The 16439-nt window shown below is 43.4% G+C and overlaps 1 protein-coding gene across 1 annotated transcript in view; it reads left to right on the forward strand.

Moving 5' to 3' along the window:
• EPB41L3 (erythrocyte membrane protein band 4.1 like 3) overlaps positions 1-16439 on the forward strand; it is a 64638-nt gene that overhangs the window by 21943 nt on the left and 26256 nt on the right. Inside the window, exons 3-8 of the mRNA XM_086472733.1 lie at positions 2156-2260; positions 4597-4639; positions 8100-8175; positions 10178-10396; positions 10717-10804; positions 14315-14467. Of these exons, the coding sequence (XP_086328859.1) occupies positions 2156-2260; positions 4597-4639; positions 8100-8175; positions 10178-10396; positions 10717-10804; positions 14315-14467 (684 nt within the window). The remainder of the gene's footprint in view (positions 1-2155; positions 2261-4596; positions 4640-8099; positions 8176-10177; positions 10397-10716; positions 10805-14314; positions 14468-16439) is intronic.

Genomic DNA, 16439 nt, shown 5'->3' on the forward strand with positions numbered 1-16439 from the left:
AAATCCTGAGCATTGGGGTTTTGTTGGTTGGTTGTTTTTTATGACAGCACAGCCCCACACAACCGTTCCCTGCAATTCCCTGTTAAAACTGCGTACCTTGCAGCCGCTAGCTACTATTTCTCAAAGCTGACATCTGTGTAGCTGCACGAATCGGCCACATAAAACAGCTCCTGTGTTGGCCTTGTGTGACTTTTTAATTAAGAGGACATTGAAGTGTCACGGTACACGTAGGTGGTGCAGTGGTGCACACATAGTGTTTCTCAAAGCAGATATCCTCTAGAGTTAGCCTGCTTATTTCTCTCCATTCAGTGTAACCACTTGATTTGTTATTGAGTACAAAGCAAGAAATTTGGCAAAACACAACATTTTTTTCTATTACAGAAATGTGACTATTTTGGCTTGAAGGCTCTGAGTTGGTTCCTCTCTGCACACCAGTAGTGAGGTCTTTTTTTTTTTATCCATCTGATACTCTCCATGAAGTATAAAACCATGAACCTCTTATCTACTTCCAAGTTTGGGGCGTGAAGAATTTACTAAGCATTTGTTTGACATTATAAAGGAGCTGGCATATATTTATGCTTCCTACTACAGGGTGGAAAGCATGTGACAAGCAGAACAAGGCCCTAGAGCTGTTCGCTCAAATGATGCTGGAAGACACAGTAAATGAAGTTACAGCAATGTGCTTGCAATGCACTTCTGTGCCTGTTTTTTTCTCAGCTGGAGAGCACTTGTTAGACTCCATCAGCAACACTCTTCACTTTCCCCATCGATAAGAATGTAGAGGATATTTCCCTGCTTCCTTGCTAATATAGCATCAGAGCCCTGGTAGAAATACCAAATTAAACATAAATTAGGTTACACTGCACAACTCCGCCCATCAGCTTTTGCAATGTTTTCACAGGACGTTAGGCAGCCACCCTCCATTCTTTTTTTTATCCTTGCCTTTTCTTTTGGCTTGCTTACCACTTCTGAAATAGTTTGAGGCCACTGTTGGGCTCCACGGGTGTGTAGCTCTGTCAGCTTGGACTGTGAAAAGCCCACCGCCCCAGCCAAGGCTGCTGAGCTGGCAGCGCGGTCCGGGCGCAGCTCTGTCGTCGGAGGCACATAAATTCAGAAGCAGCATTCTCCCCTCTTTTGTGTCAGCCTCCTGCCTTGCATTCGAAGAAAGTAGTGCATTTCCAGGCTGCTTCAAGTCGTCTGTGTGCTACAGATAAAGAAAATGCAGCGCTGACATCAACTGAAATATTTATGTATGCGTGCATTTGAAATAGAGTGGGGAGATTTTTTTCCTTTCGCTGAGTTGCGGTTAGTGCAGGCAGTGATGAAGCAGTGGCTCAGATAATTTTGAATTGTTTATCGTAATGCATATCAAGGCTGGCACATGTAGCTTATAAAGAGGATGTTTCTGTCTGCTTTTGGTTTCTTTGGAGATTTTTTTTCTCAATGCCACATATAACGCTGAGAACTAGAACGACCTGAATTTTTACTGTCCAATATGAGAGATACTATGAAGCTTCTGCTAAGGGCTCTGGCTGTTGACAGTGAGAGATGTTCTCATCCAACATGTTAGCAGTAAAGAAGGTTAGTGGGACACTGGAAAGCTGTTTTCTTACCCAGCTCCTCTTTCAATGATATCAGTAGATGGTGTTACTGTGCTTCCCTGACAAAAAAAAAGGATCCTGGAATCAGTCTGTACTGTTACTGAAGCGAGAAAGATCTCCACATTTGGTTTTTACTCCAGTAGATCGGCCTCCAGTCACAGATCTGATGGTCCCTGACCAAGAATATTTTGTGGCGTTGGTTGTTGCTGCTGTTGCACACAAAGGATGCTCTGGTTTGCTGAGATGTGACCTCAGTATGCATTTGAAGTTGCAATTTCTGAAGGCAGAAGATGTCTTCTCACTGAAACTTGAAGCACGACATGTATTGATTTGTTTTTAACTCCACAAGAAGACCTGAACTTTCACGAAAAGCAGCTTTGCCCCATTCGGCAGATCCTTATGAAGCTACAGGTCAATAGGTTTGAAAGGTGGATGAGTTTAATTAAATCATTTGGGGTTTATTGATTTGAGGTTTAAACAGAAAAGATGTTATTTTAATGCTTGTATTACTTTCTTTGGCAAACGTGATTTTTTTTCCTGTTCATTTCCCACAGAAACGTTCCAGAGGTCAAGTGCTATTCGACAAAGTGTGCGAGCATCTGAACCTTTTGGAAAAAGACTACTTCGGGCTAACATACAGAGACACAGAAAACCAAAAGGTAACCCACAAAACTGCAGCTGACCTTCGGCATGTGGACATCGAACTTCCCAAGACAGCCCCAGACAAACAGTTCAGAAGTTGGTTTTATCTTCCTTGCCAAGTTCCATAGACATAGCTTGAGCTACTGGTTTTTGTAACTGGTTCTTCAGAGCATCCCCTGTCTTTCTCTGGCTTGCCTATGTGCTAGCTATTTATGACAGGAATGAAGTTAATCATATTTGGTTATGAGAACATAGCTGGTTCTCTCTCTAGTGTGATTTATTTCATTACTGCCATAGATGAAAGTCAGATTTACATTCACAGATACACTACTAAACATATAATACTAAAGTATGGCGTACAATACTGTGGTTGGGCTGCAGACAGGCAGGAGTTCATTTACTGCTCCTGCTAACCGCTAAGATAAGGTGAGGCTTTAAGTCTGGACTAACTTTATCTTAGCATTGTTGATTTAGTTAAAGACATTAGTCTTCATAAGCAGTTGGTAGCAATAGCGAATCACATTCTACTTGTCTGCATCTCAGCTTTAGTATTAAGCAAGCTGTATGTTAACAGTGCCCAAGATGATCTAGTGTGCAGGGGATATAGATGTATTGTTTTGGACATGTTGTGATGAAAGAGAGAGTATCAAAGGATAATTTAAAATATACGGTGTGATTTTGGCATTTTAAGATAAATACTTTGAAAGAAACCATTATCAAAACTTCTTAGCAATATGTGCAGCAGCCCAGCAGAGTTCACCAGGTGAAGGTACTTTGTGCTTTGCATGGCCTGAAAAGTCTTTCCTGATGGAGCTGGAGCTATTACTACTTTAGCTGTTTATGTTTTTTGAGAACAACAGTTGTATTTTCTAGGCTTCCCTTTGTTTTAGTTACATATGATGCGAAAGAAATCAGTCTTTTTGTCTCTCTTTTCTCCTTTCTTTACAGACTTCTAAATATGAGGATTTGGTTTCTGATTCAGAAAATCACTTAAGCAGACACTTGATCCATGCCAGTGCAAGATAACACTTCAGCATCTGCTTAGTTTTGAGTTGTGGTAAAAGTTAGGCAGATGTTCAAATGCATTTCCAGATAGGTGTGCTTTCCTGTACTGTAAAGAGAAGAATACATTCATTATTAACAAGTGGTTTAGAAGCACTAAACATTTCTAGATCGCCAGTTACTTTACAGAGCTAAACAGCTAAAAGAATAACTGCCTGACACCGCATTTATAGATCAATACCATGCATATTTTTAATGTCAAAGTACTTAGCAATTCACTTCCATCCTCTGCCAGATAACTTCCAGCCAGACAATATATGTGCCCACATCACGTGTCATCTTTGAAAACAGAAATCCTGATGCATCTTTAATTTCTTGGTGCGTAGTGTGCTTTAATAGCACATATTAGCTTTAATAGCTCCATAGCTGGAGCTCTTCAGACTCGTGTTTTGCACCACAGACTGGGTTTGGACAGCTGCAGACTGGTTGTTTTTGTTGCGGGGGGGATTGTTGTGTTCTGCTTGTTTGGTATTTCTTTAGTATTTTTTTTTTAATCTGATACATTTGTTTGTCTTTGGAGAAAGTGGAACTTCCCTAGGGGAAGGAAACTTTTTGTTCTGGGCTGTGTGACGCATTTTAAATATTAATTTGATTCTGTTGGAGGAAAAGGCAGCAGCGGCACTAAGAGACCCCAAACTACCGCACGCCTCCTCCAGAGGAATTTCATTTGCTCCTTGGCATCACATGGCTGTGATAATTCCCCATCTCCTCAGCAGGGGTTTTGTCGTGTGTGGTCACCTGGCTCTGCGCAGCGTGGATGGGGCAGCCCCAGTGCTGTGTTCTGCCTCTGCACTCCCCCTGCCCCTGGGGAGCTCCTCGTGCCCACGCCAGTTTGCAAATGGGGCAGTGCCCCATGCCGCCCTTGCCTGTCCTCTAGCAAGGCCTTTCAGCCTTTCCAGGGTTAGGGAAAAAAAAAAACAACAACCAACCAAACAACTAAAAAGCCCTTCTTAACAAGCTTGTAGAAATTTAATTTTCCCAGAAGATACTCTGGAAAAAGATTTCTGTGGGATTATTTTACTAATTTCTATTTTTTTTATGTTTTATTTCAAACAATGGAGCCCTTCAACGTCTGGGAAGGTTGATAGAAATCCTGCTTCTACCTAGGGCCACGTCTTGAAAGTTAGTGTTATCCCTTGAAAGTTAGTGTTATCCCTGCCTACTGCTGCTCCAAGGACAAAGGGGTGGCAGACCTTCACATATTCTAGCTTTGACTCATAGTACAGTTTTAAAAACAATATTTGTTGTGTTTTCTAATTCAAATTGAAAAAAGGAAACATTTTCTTTGCAGAATTGGTTGGACCCTGCCAAGGAAATCAAGAAGCAGATCCGAAGTAAGTTAGTTACCATTTGTGTGTTTATTTTGGGGGGTCTGGAAAACTTTGATTCTGGTGTATCTGGACCCCAAAAATCTGCACAAAAAAGTTGTTGTTCTCAACTGCCGTCAGTGTTTGTGTCAGACCCCTGTGGCGCCGAGCAGGGGTGCGAGAGGCAGGGGGGGCTCCCCAGCATGTAACCGGGGTGTCACGGGCACCAGGTGCCCGCCACTGCCCAGCCCCTCTGACCTTGGGCTGGGGTAGCTCACTGCTCTTGGGTCGAAGGGCCCGGCCCACCAGGGTGCCCTCAGGACGCCCCCAGGACCAGGGGCTCCGCAACCCCCGAGCCCCGGCCCTGCTGCCCACAGCGTGGGGGGACAGGCAGGACGGGGCAGCATCCCCCTTCTCAATGCCTTCCCCGGGAGCATGTGCCCCGGGGCGATGAAGCGAATTCCACGGACTTCCTTCACGTCCTGTCCCGAGTGCCTGGCAAAGGAATTATTGCATCTTTTAGGTGCTGTACTCCATAATGAGCGCAGGCTTGTAACACGTGAACTTGCAGTGCTGAAAACAACTTGACATTTGCAGAGATGCGAAAGCCTGAAGTTTGACATTAAGCGACGTAACCTTAGGGACTAGGCCACGTATATAAATTATTTGTGTGCATTACTGATACTTACATCATATCCAAGATCGCCGGTCATGCCCCATACTGAAATACTTCGCTGATGCAAAGAGAGCACTCTAACTGAAATATCTTTCCTTCCTGCATTTCAAAAGCTTGAACTTTGCTCCTAAGGTTCATAGAGAAATGGTCGATTTTCTTCTTCACATAAATATTTTAAAAAGCTTGGTTGTTAAATTTAGCTGTCTGCTACATTAGAAATTCAGAAACCTCTTAGAAGGAAAGCCTTGTCAAGACTGCCAGGCTCAGAATCTAACCTGTCTTTTTTTTTCCCCTTTGCTTTGAAATCGGTGAAATGTTTGTGTGTGACTTCTTTGGGCAGGAAAGTAGTTTTTTTTCTTCACGTGTTTTGTAAACGATCTCTTCAAGCACTTGTGCTTTCACAAGCAAATATATCTGGTTGTTCACATTTGATTCGGCAAATTAATCACTTCCCTCTCCAGGATTCAAAGGGTTAATTTACACTGGCTGGAAAACTTCCCCACTCACTATGAGCAACTGCGCCTTTCCAGCAGTAGTACTTTCATGAAAAGTAGGTGATCTACCATAAAAAGTAATGAAAATCTGCCTTTTTTTAATGTCTTGAGAAGATGGATCTGGAGAGCAAAGTGCTGTAGACCTTGGTGAGTCCGGTTACACTGATGGTCAGTGTGAGTAAAGCAGCTCAGCTCTTTTTGAGTTTGAAGTGCATTTAGTATGTGCCCGAGCCGTGAGATAGACAATGAAAGGTTGTGACAGCGAGAGATTAACCGGGCAGAAGAGTCTCGTCCTGGACTTGACACAGTGGACAGCTGTATTTGCAGAAGATGACAGCGATAATTTGCTTGCTCTGTACAATTCACCCCAGAAATTTGCAACAGGACAATGGTGGAAAAGTAGGGCTGTTACCCATGACACTTTCCAAAACACACACATATGATCCTGCTAAATGCTGGTTGAGTTACGCACGCTGAGCTATCTGTGATTCCACTGCAGACCACAGGGGTTTCATCCCAGTGGTTGAGAAATGAGGCTGTTGCTGTGTTTGCGGCCCCTGGTTCGCACCCCGTTAGTTATAACCTGCTGACTTGCACAGTGTTAGGTTTTATTTAAACCTAAGTGAGGTTTAAATAAAGTGAGGGGTGAACGCAGTATCTTAACCGTCCATGCTATATGATAGGATATATCATAGGTTTGATTTATTTCTGTGTGTGTCAGAGGAATAGATTTTCAGGCCATGGCCCCTCTCCTCTGTTGTGGCACCCACAGGCTCTGCTCCCATCTCAGGGCTGGTCCGGTCCCCAGTGGCACTGTGCCCCGTCCTCATTGCCAGCCAAATCTTCCTTCCACCAGCATTTATGGCCCAAGAGAGTGAAAAAGTTCCTAAACTCAAGGAGCCCAAAAGTCTCACCAAGAGCTGATGTCTGGATGATGAATGTCAAATTCTCGCACATTGAGCCTGTTTTCTCAGGTGCGTGGGTGACCAAAGTGGATGGGGCATTGCACAAGATGATATTTCTTTGTCGTCTCTAAATAAATACTCCCAAACACCCAATTAGGACAACCGTACAGTATTTCCAGGCAAGCAGACCTGTCCAGCATATAAACTGTTTTACTGGAGAGTGCACCAGATACCCTTCAAACCCCATACTCTGTAGGAGGTACCCAGGCACAAGGTGCCCCTGAGCTGAAGATCATGGGAGGGCCCTACCCTTCAGGTTTACAAGGAAGAGTCCTGTTCTTCACAGTGTTCACAAGCACTTCCTCATTTCACAGCTGACATGGACTTTTCAGGAGAGATCTATTTATTTTTAGTTAGATTTGTACTTTGGCATCAATGCATTTCAGGAAATGGAATTGTCATTACTTTGGCTTTGGTTTCTTGACTACAGAAATACTGAACTTCATGTGGTAGAAGCACATATAAGAGGTATATCCCACAACAGAGGCCTCGGTGAAAACTGAAAAACCACTGTGTTGCTTGTAAAGAACACTGTAGTTTGGGGTTATGTTACTGCTTTTTATTTGCATTTGAGACATGCACTAGTATAACCTGTCCCTTTTTTCAGAATAGCTTTTGTATTTACATACTATGTTCAACTCTTTTTTTAGTCTTCACATTCTTTCTTTACAACATTTAAAGCTAACGCTCCAAAAACAATTTCACAAACTGTGGTGACACAAACCAGTATCCATCCCATGGGTCACCTAAACTTACTGAAATAACTAAATAAGAATTCCCAGTGTTATGTACTGTTTTTCAGTCATGCTCTCTGTGTTTGTCCTTGCAGTTTTGTCTACACACTAATTTATGTCTGCTGGAGACGGGAGCTATGTGCTGAGGCAGCACTCTGAGAGGATGCTGTGAGCTGGTTTGGGCAGCCAGACCTCAGCACATCACCCCACTCTGGACCCCATTCATACTCTGGCTTGTGGTGTTTCCAGCGGCTCTGTGTTTTGGGTTATTGGTTTTAAAGCTTGTATAGGCTGGGTTTTCAGATGGTTAATTCCAGTAAACATTGCTTTTGGACTGAGGTTTTTTTTAGTGGTGGTAATAAATTACTGCTGCCTTAGGGTCCTTGCTTCAGTGGAAATCTTAACTAAATGAGAAAAGACCTGTGAAATCTGATCTAATACTGTCATTGTGAGAGGGAAGAGTAGTATCTTCAGAATGATATATGGGAAAAAAATACTATATCCTGTTCTTAGGAGTTGCTTGGCTGGGGTATTTTTAAGTCTGCTGGTGATCGAACAGCATGAGCATCTCCGTTTGCACTTACAGTGTACTGTCAGTCAATCTGTGTTCTTTTCCAGGTGGTGCTTGGCAGTTTGCATTTAATGTGAAATTCTACCCTCCAGACCCTGCCCAGCTATCTGAAGATATTACCAGGTGTTTAAAACATTAGATACCTTTCTAGAAGGGGCTTAAAAGCTGTTCGTAGTAGCACTTACACTCTAATTATCCAAGAAAAGGAATGTTTTGTATTCCCATTGGCTTCCTTTCTCTTACAAGCTTATGGAAAATATGCAATGCTTTGGCAGAAAAGACATTGTGAACAGTGTCTGTCCTCTGAGCTAAGAAGACTTTTGTGTAATTTAACCCTAAGCCCCAGCTTTTCAAATGTACGTGTTCCTGAGAGTTGATTTTAGCTTTCACAGTGTCGCGCTTTAACCCCAGCCGGCAGCTCAGCCCCACGCAGCCGCTTGCTCGCTCCCCGCCCCGCCCCCACCACGGTGGGATGGGGGAGAGAATTGGAAGAGTAAAAGTGAGAAAACTCGTGGGTTGAGATAAAGACAGGTTTAACAGGTAAACCAAAAGCCGCACACCAGCGAAGCGAAACAAGGAATTCGTTCCCCACGTCCCTTCGCAGGCAGGGGTGCAGCCATCTCCAGGAGCGCTGGGCTCCATCGCGCCTCACGGTGACTTGGGAAGACCAACGCCATCACTGAACGTCCCCCCTTCCTTCTTCTTCCCCAGCTTTCTGTGCTGAGCGTGATGGCGTACGGTGTGGGATGTCCCTTCGGTCAGTGGGGTCGGCTGTCCCGGCTGTGTCCCCTCCCGACTCCCCGTGCACCCCCAGCCCACTCGCTGCTGGGGTGGGGTGAGGGGCAGAACAGGCCTTGGCTCTGTGTCAGCGCTGCTCAGCAATAACAAAAACATCTCTGTATTATCAACAGTTTTCAACACAAATCCAAAACACAGCCCCATACTAGCTATTATGGAGGAAATTAACTGTATCCCAGCCAAAACCAGCACACCAAGATGCCTGATGCCCATTTTTGCAGTGGTAACAAGTTGTTACTGTAAGTAAAAATGAAAGAAGTGGGATGAGAATCCGCATGTGTGTAAATTTTGTACGTTATTTGATGAGGCAAGCAACTGATGTGCACGGTATAGGGATATGGTGATGATGAATGGCTGCTCCCTGCTATCCAGGTCACTTAGCTCTGCAGTCTGCACCTCTGCTTTCTGGTTCTGTATTCGGAGTGCAACGGCAACCAAAAAAAAAAATAACCCTCACCTGGTTTCCTCCTTGGTATAAGGCAGGAAAACTTCTGAGCCGTGATGAGTTTTGTGCCATCAGCAAACGTTCCCTAGCCTGTTATAACATTTTGCAACCTGTGGGTATTTTTAACCTTCATTGCTTTGTGGACTACTTGTTGCTTTTAAGGTAGCGTGAAGCCTTTGGCTTAGATCAGAGGTCCCCTGTGCTAGGCACTGCGCAGAAAGACAGTGTGCCAAGAGTTCACACTTCAACAGAGGTCTTCCAAAAGAAAGGGTTGCTTTTTTCTTCTTCTCACTCTCAAATCTCCCCTGGGAACTCGGTGCCTTCATCACCAAGCCAACGCTCTTCACTTTTTTTCTGTTTTCTTTTATCTGGTGATCCCTTGCACTGCTTATCACCATGGTTTTAACAGTGATTACTGTTTAAATGTATTATTGAGAAACCTCAACAGTTTGCTAAAGAGACAGTTTATGTTTTTGAATGGCTTGGACAGCTACCCTTTAATGAAGAGTATTTGGGGCTTTTAATTCATTTTTCTCTTAAAAGAATTATCATGTAGCTGTATATCTTAGCAATTTATGATAGAAACTTGATATGTTAAATGGGTAATTCTCCATCAAAGTCACTAAACAAAGTAATAACGTATTTTATTAAGGGATATCCACACTGCTCTATAAAGATAAATTAGGTGTTGCTACTTGTAGGTGAGGCAAGGCTGGTTCTGTTTTGTTTTTCAAAATTATTGTTATCCTTGTTAATGCCTGAAAAACTTTGGGCTTGGGAGTTGTCTGCAAATTAGTAGAGGAGCTGAGGCCTCTTGCCAGTGCTCCTTTGAGAGCAGCGGTGGAGCAGCACTGTCTGAGCTGCCTTGGTGCTCCGTTGCAGGTACTACCTCTGCTTGCAGCTGAGAGATGACATCGTCTCAGGTCGGCTGCCCTGCTCGTTCGTCACGCTGGCCCTGCTGGGCTCCTACACCGTGCAGTCAGAGCTCGGCGACTACGACCCCGACGAGTACGGCAGCGACTACATCAGCGAGTTTCGCTTTGCGCCGAATCACACTAAAGAGCTGGAGGATAAAGTGATTGAGCTGCACAAGAGCCACAGGTAGGCAGAGGGCATCAGTGTGGGCTGTAGCCTGCCTTCAGGTACCGTCCTGGTGCATCAGGAAATGTTAAAAACTGCTGCGGTATACTTAGTAAGAATATTTTTTGGACAAGACTCCTCTCCATGTCTTCAGTTAGAGAAGAGCTTTGCAGCATGAAAGATAACCGGGTCTGCACCAGAGCTTTGGCTCTGGTAGGTACCCAGCTACCTAAGGGGTATGGCTGTAGTTCCGACAGGCTGAAAATGTTTTCCAGCTGCTGGATTTTATTTCAGATTCGGTTTCTTTAACATTGATGCTAGAATTGGTTACTTTTCCTCAGGGGAATGACACCTGCAGAGGCTGAGATGCATTTCCTGGAGAATGCCAAAAAGCTATCCATGTATGGAGTAGATCTCCATCATGCCAAGGTATGTACTCTAGTTCTTTCACCAGTCATCTTGCTCCTGCGGTGTAGTATAGACTCCCTGATTTATTCTTTCTTACTGTTTTGAGACAGGCATTTTGTGGGGTAAATCGTGTCAACATGAGGAAAGGTGACTCATGGAGTAAACATAAGTGTATCTTGGAACTGTAACATAACTTAGCGAATAGATGCAAAGATGTTGCACATCAACCTTTCATGTTGATTAAACAACCAAATCCTTTGGGAATATATTGAATGGACGAAGTAATGAGGAATGATACTAGAAGCTGTCCAGAGAGTGATCAATTGTCGTTTCATTCAGCAATATTTTCCAATTTAATAAGGCCGACTATGGTGTCTTAACTAGATAAGCAGATCATTTCTAACACTGCAGAGAACTTTCAAGCAGTTACTTAGCCATGCTGGAAGCCTAATCAGATTGATAGTAGTGGGGAGACAGCAGCTTGTCTCTCTTCCGAAGTGTGGTCGTTGCAGCTGACTGGAAGGGCAGTGATTCTGCTGGTAACATTCTCCCATGATGAAGCAGTTTCTCTAATCATCATCAGGTTATGATTAAAACGTGGTTATTCTTATTGTGGCTTGGGAGAGCCTTGTGTTGGTTGTCTGGTTTTCGATTTTTGGTGGGTTTTTTTGCAAATAAATAATTGCTGGGTTTTTTTCTTCACTCTTCAAAGTAAGGCTAATGGACTTTTAACACCTTTGAAGTTAGAAAGCATCCTTGGCAAATGAGCGCTGCACAAAGAATCCTGAGCTGTGGACAGTGCTGTGTTTTCTGTGAAGGTCAAATTATTGTGAGCTTGGTTTTGTGCTGCAGCAGACCCTTTCAAGAACTGAGATAAATTTGCAGCTCAGATCTTGAAAGGGCCTGAAACTGTGTCCCTGGAGCATTTTGTAGGAGCCGCGCATGTGTGTTACAGAATTCAAGGCAATCTCTTGTGTTCTGTTAATTGCCTTCACTGAAAATGAAAAATCTGGGTATGGTTCAGCAGGCAGCACCCTAGCAGGAGGTGTCTTGCAGATAGGCACAAAATCTTGATGCACGTTTGGAGCAGACATAGAAATGGATTGGTGAATGTCACTCAGTAGCTTTTTTGCAACATCCTTCGTCCAACACAAAGAAATCTGCAAAACACCAACAAAGTGAGTTCCTGTTCTAAATGTTACAGGCTTTGTTACTGAAAATTTAACACAGCACACCGTTGTAATACCTAAGTATTTTTTTCAGAATATTGGAGAAAGGCTGTGAAATTTAAGATATCCTCAGATAACCTTTTTTTTCTTATCCAAAAAATGTTAGTACCCAGTATTACTCTTCTGTTTTTCACATGGAAAGATTCAGAGCAAGAGAAGTTGGTGGATAAGCCAATCTCTCTCTAAATAAATGTTTTTAAGTTAAAAAGCTGCAGTGGTAACTGAGTTGGGTCTGTCTGTGGGTTAAGAAACACAACAGTAATCTTGGAAACTGAGCTGAAGGTGGGAAAAGTAGACTCTGCGTGAGATGTTTAGTTTTAATTAGGTCTGCCAGTGAGACCTGATGGTATCAGGCTAGGGGACAGGTATCTCTGTGGATGCCTTTTAGAAGTCACGCCATGGCAGGTGTCTCTATGTAAATGTCAATTCACTATGGCTGTGCCAGTATCTTAGGTATTCAACAGATGCTGGGCTTGCCAGATGCTGTTAAAACTACTTCTCAATTATCCAGCACAAAGCTGTGATAAAAAATGCTGTCAGATAGGCAGATTTGTCCTCTGGGCTGTCACTGCTCTGATAAAGCCCCCCATTCGTATGCAGAGCTGCAGGGTTGTGCGTCTCGTCCCTCAGACGTTACAGCTCACAGTTTCCTGTCCTGTGCAAACACATCACTCCTGAAAAAATAAAATTCTTTTATTCAGGTTTAATTTTAGACCGTAGTATCCCTTTGAAAAGCAGTCTCTGACACCGACAAGTAACCGAAGCCTTGAATGGACGGAGATCTGCTGCAAAGGTGGGGGTGAGGGGAGAAGGCATTCCTCCACAGGTTTTTGAGAAAGTGTGTCAGAAGAAAGAGCCCCTTGCACACGCAGCCATAGGCTGTATGTGAGAAAAATGTGCATTTCAGGCATTCGCCAGGTGGTGGAAATACTGGCAATGAGACTTTCTTTTTTAGAATGTATTCATTGTATTTAGATGTTACTCTTTGCTTAGGAAACTGTGAAACTAAAGTCCACTAAAAAAATGGGCTTTTTCTCTTCTGTAGTACCTGACAGTGATACCACATGAGTGTTTTATGTAGAAAAACATCTACCTTTAAGGGTTAATACCATCATTGTTGGAACATACATCCTCTATTGGTGTGTTTTCTAACACTGGAGTGACTTTGTGGCGCTCATTCTGTGTTGTGTCTGATTTTAAAACAATTTTTTGTGTATTTCAAGCTGTGCTGTATGTAGCCTTTTCATTGTGACTGACCATGCGTGCCTTTGTGTTCATCTTAAAGTATAATCAGATTTTCACTGTGTGCCTAAAAGGTGGCCTGTTGGGAAAACCAGAGGAAAATGATGAATTAATTTCATAATTGTCATAGGGTTACATCTTCATAGTTTCTGTTGTTAGGCTTTTGTAACTTTTAAGTTATTTTAAAAGAATTACCGAAGAACTCTGTGCTTTAAGGGGGATCCTTCTTTTTTTCCAGCAGTATTAATACTTAGTTACATGAAAAACCAGAATTATGCAGGCTAGTGCTGATAGCAAACCGTGACGATTGGTTTCAGACTATTTGAAGGTTTCTGAAGGAAACAGAAATGTATACTTCCTACTTAAAAATACAAATTTTGGGGTATATTCTGATAAGATCATGGACAAATCTTTTGTAGTGCTAATATGTCTGCCCTACAGCTTTCCTGTCAGACATGGGTTACAGCACAGGCAGTCGCGCATTTTTAGAAGAATCTTTCTGGTCCAAATGCCCAGTTTTCTGCCCGCTGGTCATTTCAAAGTGAAAATGCTGAGCATAGGCACAACAGCATTAAAGAAACTATCAAACCAACTAAAGCCAAGATGAGCAAACTACAGGAGAAAAATCTTATCTAAGGATTCGCAAGGTTTAGTCATGGAGATGAGTGATGCCGGGAGAAGTAAATCTGTATGCTGTCCTACTTACTTTCAATCTGGTATTTATGCTAATAACACTTTTTTTTTTTTTAATTATGCTAATAAAATGTTGCTATATGATTAATATAATTCTTTTAAGAATGTCTAAAATTGCCCATCTCCTTTAGGAGGCTTTCTAAAATACAAGGAAACATTTGCAGCATTCAGTTTCTCTCACCCTGCCCAACCTTACTGTTACTTGCATGAATGCAGTCAATGAGTGGGGTGGCTCGCAGAAATCAGGTCACTACAGCTGATGCATTAAAAAGCCATAGCTCAGACAGAAACACGGGAGACAAGAATCTGTAGTACTGTAGGATGTAAGGAGAGAGATATTCACAAAGTGCATTGCTTGCTTTTCCAGGATTCTGAAGGAGTGGAAATCATGCTAGGAGTTTGTGCAAGTGGTCTCTTAATATATCGAGACAGACTCAGAATAAATAGATTTGCCTGGCCAAAGGTTCTGAAAATTTCCTACAAGAGGAACAACTTCTACATCAAAATCCGACCAGGGGAGGTAAGGGCATCCTGACAGTCTTTAGTGAATGAACCTTTTTGAAAAACCCGTGTTCTCATTGATTTGTTGATTTGTTATGTCTTACAAGTCTTTAACATTCCTCTCCATTTATATTTCTTTAATTTGTGCTGATTTTCATAGGAAAGATTAGGTAAACACTTTATTTAAAACACAGGTAAAATCTTCTTTGGTATTTTTCTGTTTGCATCTGTGAATTAACATAAAGAATAAATATGGCCATCTGCATGTAAAAAGCTTATCCGTATTATGAATACTTTGGAATTTAAGTGACATACTGCTTATTGATGGAGTGCTCGTTATCCACTGTCATGTTGTGTATTAAATTAGTGTCCGTTCATCTTACCCACGGAGAGATGCAGACAGGCCGTACCAGCTTTGATAGGCGTATCCGACTAGTGCAGTTGGGAGTCGGAGCAGACACCCAGGGGCTGATGGAAGCGGAGTCAAGCCCCCATCGCTGCGCCTTGGGGGTGGCTGGGCGCGCTGGCCCTCCCGGGGATGCCCTGGCTCCGGAGGAGGCGATGCCCAACCTCGTACAGCGGGTGCCCTCTCGTGGCTCCGCCGCGGGCTCCGCGGTACCTGCCTCGGGCTGAGCCTGCGCCGCCCGGGAGCGAGGGATAAGCCTTAGGGAGAACCCCAGGAGGAGTTCGGGATCATCCCGGGCAAGGGAGCGTCTCCGCTTTAAGAGCTGGTAGAGTCATCGGTCTGTGACAGGTGGAAAACCTGTACCCAGTTTGGAGGGTGGAGCTGTGTAGCGGGACCGAAATCACCAGGGTGAGGACTGGCCTTTCGCCGTTAATGCAGTCGGGCAGCTGGGCGTCCCGAGCCAGTGTCTCCAGTACTAACTTCAGAAGTGACCTGGGAAATCTGCTGGGGCCCCCTACCAGCCCCAGGGCCTGAGCCTTTTTGAGAGTCCTGAACCAAAATCCACAAACCTGCATCCCCTGCCTCTCAGCAGATACAGTTTTAGTAACCAACTTCCCAGTCTTGAGTTTGATTTAAAAAAAAAAAAAAAAAAAAAAAAAAAAAAACCACAAAAAAACAAACAGCCACTGATGTTCCCAGTGCCTGCACTCAAGGTCTCCAGCACCGAGCTCTGCTGGTCCTGGTATGTAGCGTCCTGTGACCAGGGCATAGTTCCTTATGCAAAATAATCAATGCAGCCTCTTTCCAAATCACATTTAATGATAATGTGATTCACCATCCCATGTGTCGCTTGTATCATCTTGATTGTTTTGCTGTTTCCTGCCTTGGTTCTCTCTGTCAGCTCCCCGTAGGGATCCAGGCTTCCTTACAAGTGCCCTTCTGCCTACCTTTCCTGATCACAGCAACACTATTTTGCCTACTCAGCTGTCTGCATGTAGCCATCGACATGTTATAGCAGTTGTAGCTGGCATAGCTTTTGCATCTGGAATATATAAATCTGCAGCACAACCTAGAAAGGTCTCTTAGTATCCCCAGCCGACTCTTCAATTACCTGTCTTTTCCTCATCCTCCCAGGAGATAAATTAGCTAAAACCACTGTGGTTTACTGACTGTAGTTCTTTTACTCTAAGTCTCCTTAATCTAAGGCTGTGTGAGACCAGATCAGTCCCTGGGGACTATTGCTCCCCTCCAGGCTATTATCAGGCTTCCCGCTGTTGTTTAAAATGGTGAAGTTAAAATAACAGGGTTAAAACACCTAAATGGTGGTTTTCTCAGAAGTCTCCCAAGTCTTAACTGGACTCTTTGTTACCATAGGGCATAAAACATCACTGTCACTGTCAAAAACCTCTTGCTCGTTATCTGGGTTTCCCCCCAAAAAATGATCCTCAGAGATTTCCATTGATTATCACTCACAGCTTTCTTCCCAGACAGTAGTCTGTAGAATATGTATATATGTGGCTATATACATGAGCATATATGTTAACACTTGCAATGAGATGATGTAGACGGAGGAATTGAAGATGAA

This window comes from Leptosomus discolor, chromosome 13, assembly GCF_034619465.1.
Source record: "Leptosomus discolor isolate bLepDis1 chromosome 13, bLepDis1.hap2, whole genome shotgun sequence".
In the NCBI taxonomy this organism is placed as follows: Eukaryota; Metazoa; Chordata; class Aves; order Leptosomiformes; family Leptosomidae; genus Leptosomus; species Leptosomus discolor.